General features: G+C 43.1%; 1 protein-coding gene across 8 annotated transcripts in view; it reads left to right on the top strand.

Moving 5' to 3' along the window:
- The first annotated feature begins 724 nt into the window (after nucleotides 1-724).
- Nucleotides 725-15,748, top strand: part of LOC101156198 (disco-interacting protein 2 homolog C) — a 201,314-nt gene continuing 186,290 nt past the window's right edge. For 5 of the 8 annotated variants that reach the window (XM_078934377.1, XM_020711269.3, XM_020711270.3 and 2 more), the window contains exon 1: nucleotides 740-976. In XM_078934377.1, coding sequence (XP_078790503.1) covers nucleotides 898-976 — 79 coding nt within the window. In that variant the 5' untranslated portion in view covers nucleotides 740-897. Of the gene's footprint in view, nucleotides 977-15,748 lie in introns of all 8 variants that reach the window. The other 3 variants (XM_078934381.1, XM_078934380.1, XM_020711272.3) reach the window with 1 other exon arrangement.

The raw sequence follows: 15,748 nt of genomic DNA, 5'->3' as shown, positions 1-15,748 counted from the left end.
GTGAAAATGCACCTGGGTTGTCGCCCTCTACTGGTTGATTTGTCAGTTTCCTACAGTTCAAAGTTCCCATGTTTTTCATCTTAAAGATGAAGCAACAGAAACTTTTGTCACTCACTATCACAACCTGATGTGCTGTTGCAGAGCGTCCGTTAACCGGTAACTCCACCTGCGAGAGGCGGGAAAGCAGCGCTATTTAAGAAAGAGACAACAGGAAATGGGGTAGCTTCAAAATAAAAGCATTACACTTGTAATCAAATATGTCACACTTTTTTAGTTTGGGAACTGAAGTGTCCAAACTTTGACTAACTTTTAAATGTAAACGCATATATATATAAAAAACAGATTATATTTTATTATAGGAGGGTAACACAGTGATTATGCAGTTCTACTAATAGTTATATAAAAACAGGCACAGTGCCAAACAATTTTTTTTCATCTAAAGATCTGAATGAAAAATTAATTACAAAAAACAGTTTCGCATTTTATTTTAAAAGCATAACAGACTGGCCTGTTGACATGCATTTGTATCTAAAACTAAGGGGAACATATTTTTCCTTAATTTAAATATTTACGGTTTAATATATATGTTTTAAACCAACAAAAAATATTAGCGTAAAGTGCAAACGAAAAAATAAAAGAGGAGGTTTAAAAAAATTGGAATTCGTTCATTTCGTGGCGGTTGTTCTAACTTATTTTGAAAAATAGCCGGAAGCTCAAACGTCTCACTGCGTCCGTCTTCACGCAGGTTAGCGGAGGACGCGCAGCGTCGCCGCTACACTCAGAGCCACTTACTGACACACGGACTAGACTTTTGGATTTTCGGGCTTTCCCGGAGGCGCGCGAGGGACCACGGACCCGGGAGGGAGAAGCCCCGTGACGGAAGCATTAGAGACCGGAATGGCGGACCGGGACCCGCACGCGCTTCCCGCTGAGGTGCGGACCAAACTGGCCGAGCTGGAGCTGGAGTTGTCCGAGGGTGAGTGAACAGTTGCGGCTCTGCTGGTTCTGCACGAGGACGGACGGGTCAGACTTGGCGGCAAGTTGCGGGTCTGTGCGGAGGTTCGGATGCGGGGGTGGGGGGTGGGGGGTGAGGAGACAGAGGAGTTGTTGTTTTTGCAAACATTCATTAAAACGGGAGGCCTGCTGGAAATGTCACACTGTGGATTTACCAGAAACTGAGGTTTGTCACTAAAGTCACATTACATTGCTAAGATGAAAAAGTGATTTCTGAACTACTAGTGCACCCTCACAGTTCTTGCCTTTTATTATCCAGAGAGCAGCAATCAGAACCAGAACCGGGACGCGTTCGGTTATGATTCCTGCTGAGCAGTTCTTCCTATATTAGGATATTGATGTTTTGTTTTGGGACACCGTGACTGCAGACACACACACACACGCGGAGGAGATGCGGAGCCCCGCACTGCCCGCAGTGGGAGCGTGGCAGGACTCCCGGACGTGTTTGGGTTGTCACGCAGGAGGAGCGCGTGCGCGCTGCCTGGATTGTGTGCAGCTGTGCTGTGGATGGGAGGGAGGATGACATTCCTTGTATTTTCGGAGCCTTGTATTTTTTTTTTTTTTAAGTTTTTCCAAGATGCTGAGAAGACGCAGCCTCGGTATTGATTTTTCTCGTTAGCCCCTTCCTTCTCCTCTTCCTCCTTCTGCCTCCTCTTCCTCTCCAGGTTGATGTGTCACTTTGCTGCAGCCTGCCAGGATCAGGGTGTCAGGTTTCAGCTGGTGTTTTCCCTGTTTCTCATGGAGCCTTCTGGGGGCTCAGCCATGTATGGAGAACTTAGAGGAGCAGAAATGAAGAGGAGGTGCTATTGTGGTCTTTTTTTCTCCTTTTCCTAAACAGCTGGCTGCTGATCCTCCTGGTGTGTTTGCAGGAGGATCAGATACAGGATGTGAACCCTCTCGTAAATCCACATGTCTGTGGGGAAAGGGGGGGGGGTCACATGTCCCCCTACATTATTTACATGCTGTAAATGCAATGCTTCCCCCCTCATCCTGCAGAGTTTGACCTAATTCTGCAATTTCCGCGCGTCATGCACCCCCTCGCCTCTCCTGCCTCTGGAGCTGCTGACAGTCGTTCAGCAAGGCATTCCAGCCCTCTCCACTGTTTTCTGTTCAACGCGGGGGTGGCGTCACCTGAGCGTGTGGGAAGGAGTCCGGCCTGGCGCTGTGTGCACAGACCTGTCTCGGTTCTGATGCCCCGCGGCTAACGTTTACCCCAAGTGACTTCCTTTTCACTTGACCACAATGCTCTGAGCTCAGTCACAGGAACACACAAGCAGCTTTAAGAATCTGATCTTCTTTCCTGCACCGCCTACATGTCCCAGAATGCATCTGAGGACTCATTGAAGAAACTAAAAAAGCAACACTTCAAAATCTGACTTTCAGGAATGCTGATTAACCCTGATAACATCACATGCATTTCTATTTATGATCATTATATTTGAAAATCAATAAACGGATTGAATCAATAAAAATCAATTCTGCATCACTCCCAGTGATTCTGATGAAGATAGAAGCCCCTGCAGATGTAGCTGCAGTCTTTAACTAATCTGGCTGAATATTAAGCTGTGTGGTTCAGCCCAGATAACAAGCTGTCCACCTCCACATGCTGCAGATTACACACACACGAACATGGCTTGCGTGTGCGTTTAGAGTTGGAACAATGGTACGATCCGAGTCGGCAGGAGATGTTAACCTTCATCATGATGGGATGATCCTCAGCTGGAAAACTCCGTAGACCGTTTGGCTGTTTTTTTTCTTTTCACTTCCTGGTTTGAGAATCTGACAAAATGCTGAAGACTACAAGCCCCAGTTAGCATGTTGGTCGCACAATCGGAAGACTTTGCCTCTTTGAAAAGCTAGGTTTAGATTTAAACATCTAGAAAATCTTTTTAGGGAAGACAAAACCAGATGTTTAGGGACAAAGTCATCCACCAAAAGCACAGGGGTGGAAGTTTCATGATTTCTATTGGTTAAAAAAAAAAGAAAGAAAGGAATTTATGCAGATTTGTGGTTATTAGGTTGTTGTAAAAGCCATTGTTATCAAATGTTTGGCCATCTGTCCTTCAGCTAAAGCCTCTCTGAAACTGGGTCATGTGACCGGACACCCACACTCGCTTCTCTGGTCAGTTTAGCCGAATTATAAAGTCAAATTCTGGATCAGAAATGTGGGAAATGTGGTTTTATTTGGACTGTTTTTGTTTTTGAACACCTCATTCAAGTAAAGTCTCACAAAAACCACATGAATGGGGAGCTAACAGTGTGAACCAACTAAAGACTTGGAAACAATAAGTCATGTTGCTGGGCAGAGTTTTCAAACTTTATTGTCAGAGCTGGAAGTGCTGCGCTGTCGTCCGCCCCAGACAATGTTTTATTCAAATCCAGCTTGCAAACATGTAAAACTCAGCAGAGATATTTGTGTAGCACCTGTCATGGTGCAGCACGTCTGACAAAACAGAAGGAACCAAAGTTTGGAATGAAGCCTGGATGAAGTTCATCTGCTGGCTCTGACCCGAGGTTCTTCCAGTTTCTTCTGAAACACGGGAAGATCTTATGAAACCGCATTAGGTACGGTAGTTCAGAAACAACTACTGATGTTTGCTGCTTTTTTGAAATCCTTTCAGTGATGAATGCAGCAGAATGACACAAATAAAACAAATCCAGACAGGGGGTTTGTATAATTCTACAGCATGCCCAGAAAAAACAAATGTCCAAAGTTTTGTTGTTGTTGTTGTTGTTAGAAGTGTTTGAATCAACAGTAGCCGCGGTTACATGTTCAAAATGTCTTGATCGGATCAATGGTTGCCCAGAAAAACTTTTCCCGACTAGAACGAACGTTTACATGCGCAGCACTTTCGGTCAGAGTAAATCAGTTGCACGTGTGCAGTTGTGTTGAAAATACCGGAAGAGGAACTGAGTCCCGCTGTAAACAAGCCGAGCTGCCACATGCGTGCTTTTATTATTGTCATATTTATTATGAAGCACCTGTTCGCTCATCATTTTGTTTTTAATCTGTGTGGTCAGTGCTTTTTTGTGGCAGAACGAAGCCGGAAGAAAGGTTAGGTGAAGGCTAACACGGGCTAACAACAACATTTAGCCTTTGATGAACACAAAATCCATGCAGGAAATGCTGATATCTGCATCTTGGCTGCACGTTAATATGTGGGAATAACATCCGCCTTTATTTAGTCGGGACACGACTGGAAACACAAATCCACGTGATTGTTTGAACAGTTTCTAAGGACTGAGAGACATTTCTGCTTTGAAGCTCACACCGCCCCAAAGCCACTGTGTGAGCTGGAGGCCCGAGCTCTGCCCGGAGACGGGAGATATGGTTCTCCTGAATTCGGCTGCTCGTTCACATAGAGCTGCGGGACGGATGGATTGCAGTCCGGAACCTCCCACACGTAGCAAAGCATCTTCCCTCCCCTCAAACACAAAGCTATAAGTCCGGCTGCTCTGCTCAGAGACACAGTTCGCTCCGTCCACTGGCAGCCGCGTCCGGACCGTGCAGGGTCCAGGCGTCAGGGGGCACGAAGCGCTCGTCCCCGGCGCCCCTCTCGCGAGGGGTGTAAGAGAGGGGAGAGGCGAGGAGCCCGCCGGGCGAGGGCGGAGCGCAGAGGCGTCCATGCTACGCACCGGTCCTGTTTGAGCTCCAAAGCTTTCTCTCAACAAAACACCGTCTATGCATGACGTTAAACCAGAGCAGAAGTGACATCGGATCGGAAAGAACCGTTTACATGCAACACGATCAGATCAACAATCGGCATAACCCACTTATCTCGATCGGAAAGAAATTTTGATCCGAACGAGTCTGATGGGGGCAGAGTATTCCGAACGGCGTGTTTACATGACGCATTTTCCTTCCGATCAGGCGTTCTTTCCGATTACTTTTGTTCATGTAAACGCAGCTACTGAGGCTTACCACGTAAGTCTTGTTAGCCCATTTCTTTTAACAATAAAAACCAAATATTTTTTCTTGAAAAGTTTTTCCCAGATGGTTTTAAACCAAACACGCCATTTTTTTTTGTATTTTTCTTCTTGGTTTCTGCTGCTTGCCACACTCTGCAGAGCTGCAGCGGACTGTCACAAAGGAATAAATCAGCATCTCTTGATCCTGCATGCTAACAGACCTATGGAAGTGGATAATGTGGAGGATGGCGGTTTGTTTGGAGACTCTGCAGTTGTGGTCAAAAAAACAAATATAGCCAGACAACAGCTGGACGAAACATCTGCCAGTAAAGTATTGACCTTCTTTTGCATTTTTATCAAAGAAAATCCAAAAGGACTCTTTTGCACACGTGCAGATAAAAGTGAGCTCAACTTCTGAACTGGTGAGGCAGATTTTGGCAGCTTTGCATTCAGACCGAGCAGCTTTTAAACGTTTCTCTCTACTCTTTCAACATGAATGGATGCATTTAGGAGCCATAACAGATGATTATTGTGCAGGAAAGCGTGCATGTTAATGCTCTTTTGTGAAGCTGTGCTGCTGCACACAACTTTTCTTTTTGGGTGTGGATTTGTTTGAAGAAAAAGTTTCATTTTTCGTTCCAGTTTCAGTACAGAAATCTCCTTTAGTGGGATGTTTCTGTCATCAGGGTAGGAAGTGGAAATATGGGCTGAAGCTCCGCAGGTTCCTTTTCCTTCTTAGTGAACATCTGGAGTTTGTAAAATTCCTCTTTCCTGAAGGAACCCTACGCACGTTTTCCTCTCTGCTGTTTTTGTTTTTCCGCCACTGCAGCACAATTTGATTTACGATCCTCCCACAAATGTTTGTGTTGCTCTGCAGGTTTGCAAATGTGAAATCGGACATTTGAACTACAAAACAGCAACACACATTGTGATCCAAAGATCAGCTAATCATGTGGATCTATTATGGCTTTGAATCAAAGCTCAGATATCAAACATGTGAACTTAGAGGAATCTCCATCAGCATTTTTGGGATGATCCTTTGCAGCTGGAAGTTGCTCCCAAATTGATCTGACTTAGATCGACGACATGTTGAAAATGGATTCACTCCTTCACTTCCTGTTCAGCGCGTTGAGTGGATATAAGAAAAGGAATCTAATGTGTCTGAAATAGACATGTATCTCCACTGAGCTCAAAGGGTTCTTAAAAGAGGTCTGACTTCCTCAAAAATGAGATATTTGATCAAAGTGGTCAAGTTTGATAAACGTTACCTCTGTAACTTAGTGTAAACTTCAAGCATGGCGGTGGAAGTCTTATGATTTGGGCTCAATTTTGACATCAGGCCCTATAGTTTTGGACAAAAGTCTCTGATATAAAATTAAGTTGACTTAAGTCAAAAAACAACAAAACAAACTGTGCAAAAATTCTTAAACATTTTTTAAGTTTAAAACTCAAGAAAGTTATTTTTCTTTTTAATGAAATGACAGTCACACCATCAAGATCACATTCAGTCTTTTTTAAACTATGAATACCGGAGCTTTAGCTCCAGTGTTTACATTCTTTCAACTGCCGTAACTCTTCAAGCGTTAATGGAATTAACTTGTTTCCCACGGATTCTGGAGTATAGAAAAGCAGCTGTATATCAGCTGATTCTATCGCCCAGAAAAATGGCTTTGCACCGTTACGCAACACCTTACAAACGTAAAGTTAGCAAATATCAGGGGTCAGTAATATCAGTGCTAGACTGTTTTTCTCCGCATCCGAATCAGCGGATTCACGTTGATCGCGAAAAAGGTCGAAGAGTTACGAGACTTTTAAGGACGTGCGTAATTTAGATGCTGCTGGCGACAGCTCTGGTGTTAAACCCTAAAACACTTCTTCAAAACTCCTTAAACTTTATGTTATAGCTGAATATGTTTTTTTTTACCTGCATGGCCACAGAAGAGAAGTTTCGGTTTGTCCTCTCTAATAGGGACACAGATATGTTTGTCCTCCATGGCACGAGTTGGTGGCTCCAGTTCAGCTCTTAAAGTGTTGATTTAAAGATCGCTTTGTAACATCTGCCATCACCATGAATCTTTTAAAAGGATCTGTTTTATTTTTCCTTAAAAAAAGCTAACAAAGATGTAGATTTCTTCTTTAACAGTCTGAGCTGTAGTGACAGACAGTTCAGGAAAGGCCAAGCGAGCTGAGCCTCCTGCTTCACGATCTAATGTATTCAAGCTCTGACATTTAGCAGATTTACATACAAGTTCTTAGCAAAATTCTGACGTTCGTCTGGGTGTTCTCTCTGTTTGCCACCTGATATCATTGTTAATTAGCATATTTTCCTACAAAGGATGTCTGAGGTGAAGATTTGACAAACTTTGATCCAACTGAAACTCCTTCCAGGAACTGCTGACGCAGAGCTGGGAAGACGGCTTTTTACCTGCACACGTTTGATTTAGTCGGTTTCCTACATCAAAATCTTTTCAAATCAGGACTTTTGACTTATACATGCAGATTTCTTTGTAGGTTAGAATCCTTTCTCTGGGTTTCCTTACATTTTAGAGAAACAGCATGATGACGAGGCTCGTGTCCTTGAAGGTGTACTGCAGGTGGAGTTTATCCTTTGTTTTATTAGGATGGGTTGCCAGGTTTGTCCCTTTTGTGTCATGGTGAAAGTGTCAGGATGCAGTTTGGAGCCCCACCTTTCTCAAGTTCTCACAGTCAGTCATTGATTCTGCAAGTTGTCCCACTTCAAAAGATGTGTTTGGTCTGTAAACTTCATCATAGATATATTTCAACTGTGAGAGACAGAAAGTGGTGTGGAAAGTACATTTTTTTTTGCACTATAAGGTACGCTAAAAGCCTTAATTTTTCTCACAAAACAATAATACAGCCTATAATCCAGAGGGGATTCTATATGAATTCCTTCTGTTTGTGGTTATGGATGTTGAAGCGGCTTCGAGGGGCACACGGCACTCTGTCAAAATGTCCATCTTTTTTTTCTTTTTTTTTGATGAATTGCAAACCGGGTTGGGTGTTAGTGTAAATATGCTAACGCTGCTAATGTGTTGTGGTGTCAGACTGTTGTCTTTTTAAAGTGTGACTATCAAGGTTGTGAGTGAGCGCAGTCACAGTAACAATTGTTTTAGCAGTGTCGGTCTGGTTATTTACGTGTTACAAAAAAGGTTGGGAGGAACGGGTATTGTGAAAACGCCAACACGGCTAACGTGTTACAAACAAGTTCTAGAGTTACTGTAATCGCCATAATAAAGTCTGTCTGACTGACGGACTTGTCTCTCACTTATTTGTTTCGCTTAATGCATTTTATAGTTCGGTGGGGCTTATATATGACATCATTCTGAAAACAGACCATTCATTGACGCTGCGCTTTATAATCCGGTACGCTATACAGTGCAGAAAATATGCTAAGTAGTTGGTCAAAAACCAAAAGTTCTCCTAAATACTTTGTAATATAAGCCTGGTTATCAATGAGAGGGGTTTCTTTCATGCCGTTTGCAAACATTGGAGCAGCTATTTTGGTCCATTCTTCTATGCGGATCTTCTGAAGAACTGGGATGTTTTGGAGCTGTTGCTGGAAAAACTCCCTCCACTGATTTTCTATCGGACTGAAGTCCAGAGACGGACTAGAACACTCCAGAACCTTGAAGTGCTGTTTATGTAGCCACTCCTTGGTTGCTCTGGATCGTTGTCCTGCTGAAAGATGCTCTGCTACTGATGGAAGGGGGTTTATGCCGAAAATCGCACCATACATGGGCCAATTCATATTTCCCTCAAAATGGATCAGTTGTCCTGTCCCCTTAGCTCCAACAGTTGGTCTCTTCTCATCAAGCTGCCTGCTAATTGTAAAGTGATTCATTCCTGTCTTGTTCAGGTCTACAATCTTGTCCCTGATGTCTTTAGTCAGCCCTTTGGTCTTGGTCATTTTGGATAGATTGCAGTCTGACAGTTTAAAGGTGTGGACAGGTCTTTTTTGGTGTACACATAATCAGTTCAAACAGGTGACACCAATACTGGTAATGAGTGGAGGATAGAAGAGCTTCTTGAAGATGAAGTAACAGGTCTGTGAACCACGGAATTCTTGTTTGTTTGTTGGAGATTAAGATTTATTATCTGTGCCATTATACAAATATATTTTTTCAAAATCAAGCAATATGATTTCGTGTATTCTTTTTTTTTTTTTTACCTTCTGTGTTTTTCTGTTGAAGTTTATATATGATGAACTTTACAGACCAAACTCATCTTTTTTTTTTGGAACAATTTGCAGATCCTGCCAGATACTGTACGTTCAATCAGAACAGGTCTTAAAGTGGCTATAGAGCCGCTCCAGTAGAAACCACCTGGATGTTTGGCGAGAAGAGCCTTGACTTCAGAAATGATTCACCGGATTTGTTCATTCAGCCAGACACAAACCCAACAGGTTCAGTGAAAAAGATCAATGCTGCATCCTTGAGTGTTGCAAGAGATGGGACCACGGTAACGACTGATGCCTTTTATTGCGGTTGGATTGGAGGTGCGGCGTGACCTTTGGATGCAGGACATGCTGCTTTATCAAGGCTGCCGGTGAGCCTAGATGACTGCCTGTGACTCAGAGGCTGAAACAGAAAGTGGAGGAGGTGACAATAGTGTGGGGTAGAGTCTGAACCTGCTGGTGACTCCTCTTCCTGTCCTGACTGTCTCATAAATTCTCCATTGTCCAACGAATCATCTCTGCGCCTAGCAATGAAACTGCTAGTTTCTTTGGGATCTTCTGCTGCTACTGAGTTTGTATCCAGACACTCCTGCTGCATCCCAATGTCTCACCTTCAAACATGCCGTTGCCATAGAGACGTCATTTTCCCTCCTCCTCCCTGGGATTTTTATGGCCCGCAGGGCTGGAAAGTGAGGCCTGTGCCTCACCTTCAGGCCATAAATGTGTATTTGCTCTTCCTGTCGGCTTCTTTGGTGATTAGAACAGCGATGCAGGACCTGAACAGGCTGAAATCTGCCTCTTGTCCTCACTTGACTCCATCAGGAGGAACATCTGCTATAAAAAAAGGTTTGTTCCCATGAGCTGTGATCCAGAGCTGAACCAACATGAAGCCACGGTGGCTGCAAACCTCCTTAGACTTTTCTTTTCTTGCCGGAGCTGTCTTTATTTAGACAGTTTGAAAACCTTGGAGGCTCATAAATTTAGTAGTCGCTCAGCAGCATGTAAAAACTTTCCACTCCAGGAGGAAAAACCGAAATGAAAGGAATGTTGTCTTTTCTGAGTAGCTCCTAAATCTACGGTTTTTCCCTCGCTGCTTGGCTCCAGCTTCAACCCCTGCATCTTCAAGAGGATGATTTCTTGAGCACATCAACCTTCGGGAAAGGAGTGGAGCCGAGAGTTTAGACGGCTCCTCTTGTGTGCAGTCGGCTCACATGTTTGTCATGAGCTGTCATCCGTCTCCGTGTGGTTTCACTCAGGAGGAGCCGCATAAATATTCATCTGCCCTCACCGTCAGCACAACAAATCTGTGCTCACCCGCTGAAATGTCAGCGGGTGAGCACACGTCTGGGTTTAACGTGTTCTACCTCGACCTGACAGTCCCACATGTGGGCACAACCTGTCGGGTTGAGACCAGCTAATCGAGTGCGAGGGATCTGTTCTTGCTCAGCACTTTTAAGCCCCACCCCCTGGCCCAGTCCTCGCAGATGCTCCTGTAAACCTCCACTCAGGCAGGATCTGGGAAAAATATTGGATGTTCCTCCAGAACCTCATGAGCTGAGTTTCCAGTTCCCAGTCTGTACTGTGTTTCAGAGCAGCTTTGTTACAGGTCTGGTTTTTAGGATGGTTTGTTTGGTAATGTTGGATAACGTCCGCTAAAGAAGCACCAAAAATCATTGAAATACTTTATTTTGCTGCAGTGCAGATTTGTTTTCTGCCACTCTGCTCCTTCAAAGTTGGATGAATGAGTGTTGAACATCTGTTCACTCAATTAGATGCCTATTTACAAGTTGACAGGATTTAACAGGATTTCATTATAAAATACTTGAGAGATTTACATTTTGAAACCAAGTTAATTTCCTAACTAAATAACTGAACAAAATAAAGTTATGATCTCTTGCAGTAAAATACTAAAAGAAACCCCCGAGAAAAGCCAAAATACCAATTTATGGATCTCATTACCCCATATTGCTTATAGGTAAAGTTCCATTCCATTCATGGATTTTTTTAAATTCATCTTTAAAGCTGTGAAAATACATATTCTATTTCATATGTAGACCATATTTATAAACATTTAGCCTCTGAATGCTGAAGTTCCTGTGTGTAAATTGTTTGTCCTGTCATTCATTTCGATTCGTCATTCTGCTCAATCGGCCAGCTGGATTGAGCAGGAGCTCCGCAAAGTCCCTTTTATCGTCATGGTCTAACAGAGGTGACATTCTCATGATGAAAACTTATTAACAAAATATGATGAAGCGCTTTGCCAGATTTAAGAAGTGATCATCATAGATCAAAATTTTGCTCAAGCAAAAATCCTGCAGACTCTTCCTCGTTGCGGGAGAAAGCTCCGCCTTTTTCTGGGCTCTTGATTCTGATTCTGTGGGCGGATATGGAAATCCCCATCTGAGCAGATCTGAGCAAATTTGATCTGATCCATTAACATGTTCTGAAATACCGGTATAATCAGCTGTGATCTTTGGAGTCAGATCAGAAGATTTGGTAATCGGGATCACTTTAATCCTCATCCAACTTTTGAAATACTGGGTTTAAAAGTCTCAATGCCACAAGAAAAGCATCTTGACAAAAACAAAAAAGAATTTTGGCTTCACTCCAAAGAAGCAAAGCACAATTGGACAAGTGTCAACAGCCAATCACAGCCGGGGGGGTTTATGACATCACAGGTTCAGAACTTACTTTGTAATGTAAGTGTTTCAAATCCAAAGTTGGTTATTTGATAGGATTGGACAACTATTAGTCAAACCTAGAAAATAGGAATTTGGACCTTTAGATCATTCTATTTATAAAATATATTTATCAAAAAACTCTAGATAGGTTGCCTTTTTAAAGTCTCCTTGATTGTTACTTGATGATACTGCAGAAAGAACTTCAATGTTTAAATCTGTTTCTGATTCAGTGTCCAGCTTCACTTCCAGCTTCCTGACGTCTATTGTTTCTACTCAAACAGCAGAATTACATCATTGAACTTTCGAAGTCTGGAAATTTTCCCTCACTGACATGTTGCTCTGCAACTGGGAGTGTGTGTGTGGGGGGGTGGGGGGTGGGGTGACGTCACTGTGAGGATGAGACCGACTGAGGGAGGAAGATCATGGTGAACAGTGGGATGTTTCTACCCAGTTGCATCATTAAGCTGCTCAGACAGACACTTTCAGCACACTGCTGGTGTTTGTCTCAATAGTCAGTGTGGCGCTCAGAAGTGGGCCTTCGGGGTGGGGAATAGCAAAGCCAACACCCCCCCGTCTGAGCGAAAACCAGGGGAAATGCTCTGTTTTTCTTTTTGCGGCGCACATGTTTCCTCCGCTCCACCTGCTGACCCCTTTTCCCTGTCTGCTGTGATGAATACTTTTTCTTCCCGTGTTATCTAAAAACGGAAAGAAAAATATTCAGGGATCATTGGGGGGGGGGGGGGGGGGGGTCATTAAAAAACATGTTTGGAGTAACGTTCTCAGCGAGGGATTAAAAGGCTCTTTTTCTTTGTTGGGATGGGGGTGGCGTGGGGGGAGTAGGTGATTTTGAACGTAAACCAAAAGATTAATAGATTTCATTGATTACTTTGAATTTGTTGTTGGAGAAGATTAATTTTTGTGGAAATCAAAATTCATTTTGCAGCTCTCTAGTGTCTTGCTCTTCTGTTGTTGGGGGTAAAGTCGGCCCGCCGGTCTCTCAATAAGCACAGATGTGAACACAGCAGCAAGCAAAGAGGAGCTGCTTCAGCAGGCTGAGAAAAACAAAACACTAGTGCACGCGCCGCGTGAAGCGCCCCCCAAAACTGTGTTTTATAAATATGAAAAGAGGCGCTTTGTATGAAACTTTATTAGTAGTGCCTTTGTAACATTACAGACATTTTGACATTTTCACAGCTTGTATTTATTTGTGTTAGAGCCAATCTCCAAAGGAGATGTTAAAATAAAATAGTTTTTGTATATTCCATCATTTGTAATTTTAGTTCAAGAAAATAAAAGCAGGGAGAAAAAAAAATTAAAGATTAAAATTGAATAAAGAATCAGAGATTTTATTTTTTTGGCCGTATCGCCCAGCTCTAGTTGGTACTGGTATGGTCTGAAGAAAGCTGCAGCCTTGTCTGTAGTTTCTGCTCAGCACTGTGGTTCACCCGTTAACTGGATAAAAAAATCAAATCCATCTACGTATAGATGATGATTTGATTCCAGTTCCATTGAAATGAGGTCAATTCACCATGTTGGAACCAGAAAACAGAAAAACAGGAAAATGTCAATAAGCAGTGATTTGTCCAAGTCGGTTTGAGTCAACATTTCTATCAGGAGTGAGCTTGTTGGAGGTCCACACCCCATTGACCTAAAGCAAGTTCAGTAGAATCAAACATTTTGAACATTCCATGTGAGACCACCTATATCTATTGAGGCGTCTGATTGGCCCGTTTATGACTTGAATAACTTGCAGTACAGAAAGAATATCACAAAAAATTAGGATTAAAAAGAAATGTTAAGAAAGGTAACAGAGCAAGGATGTTTTTTCTGACAGGATCACTGAGTAACAGCTGTTAATTTCTCAATAGAAGTCTATGGGATTTTGGTTTTTGGGGCCTATAGGTACTTCCTGTTTGGAATGTGAAGTTCAGTTCTTACTCAGCACTCAGTAAGAACGTCACTCATAAGAGAACTCAGTCCAGTGCTTAATGTTGGTTTTTAAACACACTTTTAGCATATAGTGTTCACACTGGTCTCTCACTACCAAATACTGCCACATGTGCTCACAGTTGGAAGAGGGGTGGTTCTTTCAAAGCTTTATTCCGATATATGAAAGACTTGGTGTCATAATATTCCAACTAGGCTCATACCGTTATGAGTAATTTCTCTTTCATGATCAATTTTCAACTGGTTGGTAATTGCATGTTTTAAAAGGTACATTAGCCATGCGTCACTACCAAATTCAAGTCCCTGATTGGTCAAGTTCAACTGGTTTTACTTTTGACATGTCTACTAGTATGTAGAACCCGAAAACAGACTCAAGAAATGTGTAGCTTGTACGCGATAGTTTTAAGCACGGTAGTCCGAAATGTGCATATACATGGATTTACATAGACTTTTTATTGACAGTCTCTGGAATGCGTGTTTTCAAGCTTGGTATAAAGGTTGCATCAAGCTGCATTTGCACTGAACGCAATTTGTGCTGCATAGGCGTCCAATTTAAATTTTAATTCAATGTACAGACTCTATCTTTGGACCTGCAGCCATCTTTTTAGATCAGTCCGTCCGGTGTGGCGCCTCGGTCTGGCAGTGTTTGTAGAGTTAAGGAATTTAGACGTCAACCAATCAGCCATTGAACTCTGGCACGTGACGTGTTCAATGATGCGATCAGTGGGTGGAGTCTAAAACAAACATGGAGAAGAATCCGATCGTTCTTGTCCTGAACTTTGGTATTTTTCTTATTTGTGTAAAGAAAATAATAAAAAAGGTCCGCTAGTTTGATTCTTATTTTTTCCCTCCTCTGACCAATTAGAGACAGTTATTCGTCAAAGTGGGCCGTCATGCAGACACAGCTTCTGCAGTAGATGGTGAAGCTCATCGTACTGGGAGAGTCCCTGAATGAAGAGAAAAGATTTACACGGATACTGCTCCATGTAGCGATCAGGATAAAAACATTTGGCAGAAGCTCCTTCCACACGTGTCTGGGGCGTCGAGTTTATGAACACATTTTTAGACAAACATCCAAAAGTGAATTTGCAGTGCATCCAATTATAGGCGGCCAACGCTACTTTGACGCACCAGTCACTGTCTGAATGAACAGAGCATTATACGTACTATTGGGTACACCCTCAGCCCTCGGTGACCCCTCCATACTGCCACCTGGGTCTCTGCACAAAGGTTACAGTTGAAAGCTGCTGATAGAGCTGTTTTAAATCTGGTTTGGTCATAGCTGGAAGATCCGGAACAAAGTTTGTGGATTTGAGCTGCTCATAAAAATCCAGTGAAGCCTGTCTAGGAGTCCTGGAGAAAGCGGCGATCACACCCTGTTGCTCTTTATGTAAACAAACTCCACAACTGTCGCATACCAGCCTAGTGATAGGAAAACAAAAGCTGCTCTGTTCTTCAAGATTGTTTTCTTTAGTCATTATTAATAAAGAAAATACAAGTGGTATATCATTGTCAAAGAGTCTCAGAGCATTGAGGGAAATGCCTTTTATATATACTGAACAATGATGTGGACATACAGTTTCCCCCCTGTAGGTTCATAGGTTAATTGGTCACTCCAAATTGTCCCTAGGTGTGAATGTGAGTGTGCATGGGTGTGTGATATGTGTGACCCTGCGACGGACCGGCGACCTGTCCAGGGTGTCCCCTGCCTTCGCCCATAAGTGGCCGGGATAGGCTCCGGCAACCCCGTGACCCCGAAAGGGACAAACGGAAGAAGATGAATGAATGAGTATCCCCCCCCCCCCCCCCCCCCCTGTATTTGTGGGGGTTAGGGACCAGAATCACCCGCCAAGACGCACAATCCTCGAATATGGAGAGCATCCCCCCACCCCACCCCCAACCCCATGCCCGAAGAATGGCCGTCACCGATACTCATCAAAAACCCTTCTGAAACAGTAAAACATGTATTGAAGAACTTTGGACTATTGTCCAACATAAAGGG

This window comes from Oryzias latipes, chromosome 17, assembly GCF_053564925.1.
Source record: "Oryzias latipes strain Hd-rR chromosome 17, Olatipes_Hd-rR_3.1".
Lineage (NCBI taxonomy): Eukaryota > Metazoa > Chordata > Actinopteri > Beloniformes > Adrianichthyidae > Oryzias > Oryzias latipes.
This window is presented reverse-complemented; position numbering and strand designations above follow the sequence as displayed.